General features: G+C 58.0%; 1 protein-coding gene across 1 annotated transcript in view; it reads left to right on the top strand.

The window, feature by feature from the left end:
* Window positions 1-354: 354 nt before the first annotated feature.
* The window catches only part of BMP8A (bone morphogenetic protein 8a), a gene marked incomplete at its 5' end in the record, with an annotated part of 4,723 nt that continues 2,973 nt past the window's right edge, over window positions 355-2,104 (top strand). Inside the window, 2 exon segments of the mRNA XM_008938342.1 lie at window positions 355-537; window positions 1,300-1,500. Coding sequence (XP_008936590.1) covers window positions 355-537; window positions 1,300-1,500 — 384 coding nt within the window.

Here is a 2,104-nt window from a genome sequence, read left to right as displayed (position 1 = left end):
GATGGGGGTGGGGGTGAAGATGGAGATGGAGATAGAGATGGGGGTGAAGGTGAAGATGATGGAGATGGGCTGCCACACTAGCACAAGCCCCAGCACTTTCCCTTCCCAGCACGGAGGGAAGCAGCACCGCACGGCCGGCTGTTCCCCCGGGCAGTGCCACACCTCAGCTTCCCGGGCAGGGCTGGCAAGAGGCTCTTCCCAGGGCAGTTGCCAGGGTGTCCCCATCATGTCCAGCACAGCCCGAGGCACCAGGAGCCACCATCCTGTCCTGGCTGTGCCAGGACCTGCCCGGACACAGGCACTGAAGAGTCATTTGCATGAGTTCTCGCTGGTGCTGGTGCCCTTTGGGTACAGCCACTCACCTGTTGGGTTTTCCCCATTCCCACAGGGAGTCTGACCTGTTCCTGCTGGATGTCCAGGACCTGCGTGCCGGGACCGAGGGCTGGCTGGTGTTTGACGTCACAGCTGCCAGCAACCACTGGTTGGTGGATCAGAAATACAACCTGGGGCTGCGACTCTACGTGGAGACAGATGATGGTAAGCCTGCCTAACCCACCTCCAGCTTTTGGGGCCAAATCCCCAGGAACTGGTGTCCTCATCCCCTCCCGGTGCCGAGGTGGATGACAGCGATGGGAGATTCGTCTCCCTGTGATTTTAAGTTTCCAGCTGTGATGGAGAACTGTGGGTGCCAAAATTCAGCTGGGTTTGCAGGCAAGAAGCTTCCCAAGGACATTAATGCTAATGGGGCTCCTGGTGTGGGCTGTAATAACCCCATTAGCACTTAATGAACTCCTTACCTGGAGGGATCCTCGGGGTGTGCGCTGGAGGATTAACCCTCTTCTTACCAAGGGATCAAATCTGCTCCAAAGGTGCCTTTTGCAAGTGCACAGTCACGGTGCTGAGGGGCACAAAGAGCATGTCCACTCGTGGGGAGCCAAAATTGCAGCCGTGGATGCCCCATCCATCCACCCATCCCAGCACACCGAGCTTTCCTCCCCAGGGGCAAAGGGGAAAATGGGTCTCACTTGTTTTTTCTCCCTAAATCACTGTGACCATCACGTTCTGGTGACCATGCAGGACAAGGCTGTGCTACCTCTGTGAGCTGCCCACCACCCACCCACCCACCCAGGGTGGCCAACAGCAGAATGGGAGCCCCAGGGTGGGGGGGTCCAGCAGTCCAGCTTGGGATACTAAACCCACAGCCCTACCTTGCCAATTTCTTGCATTTTTTTTCCTCCTTGCTTTAACCAAACGAGCTCATTCTGAGAGCAAACCCACCCTTGGGTGCCACCCTTGCAGGGCACAGCGTGGACCCCGGCTCGGCGGGGCTGTTGGGGCGCCGGGGGCCCCGTTCCAAGCAGCCCTTCATGGTGACGTTTTTCCGGGCCAGCCCCGGCCCCACACGTGTCACACGGGCAGCCAGACCCCCCAGGAGGAGGCACCCCAAGAAGACCAACGACCTCCCGCATCCCAACAAGCTGCCGGGGATTTTTGGTAAGAGTTTTGCAGGGTGAGAAACGGTCCCATGGTCAAGGGACCTTCTGTTCGTGCCTCGCCCTGTGCAGATCCGAATTTCAGCCCCAAAGGAAGCAGAGCAAGGAGCTCTGGGGGGGTAGGATCGGGGCTGTTTGCAGGTTCAGGAGGTTTGGGGGGTTTGGGGTGGATGCTCTCAAGGCAATGGTGTTTCATGGGGATTTTGGGATACCTGAATGTTGGACTTTTTCCATCATTGCCCTCGGGTTTGAAGCTGCCCCATGAAGGCATTGCCTTCATGATGGTGTCACGGCCCTGGGAAGCTGCTCAGGCCAGTGGGGAGGAGGAAGTCCCAGCTCCCCTCAACCCATTTATCTTGGGAAACCCTTGATGCCAACTCCTCTGTGAGCAGAGCTGGGATTTGGCCCTTCCCAGGCTGAATCCTCTCACCCTGATCTCGGAGCATTAAATCTCAGGCCGGTCTGAAGCCACTTTTCCCTTTGTGCAACAACAGAGCGTCATCTTCTCCCATTTTTCTGCACTCCCCCTGCTCAGAAGGGCTGTTTAAGCCCATCCTTGGGCTGGGCTGGGCACAGGGGGGTGGGATGGGCAATGCCACCCCAGTGACTCT

The sequence above is a fragment of the Merops nubicus genome, unplaced genomic scaffold, assembly GCF_000691845.1.
Source record: "Merops nubicus isolate BGI_N331 unplaced genomic scaffold, ASM69184v1 scaffold27280, whole genome shotgun sequence".
In the NCBI taxonomy this organism is placed as follows: Eukaryota; Metazoa; Chordata; class Aves; order Coraciiformes; family Meropidae; genus Merops; species Merops nubicus.
This window is presented reverse-complemented; position numbering and strand designations above follow the sequence as displayed.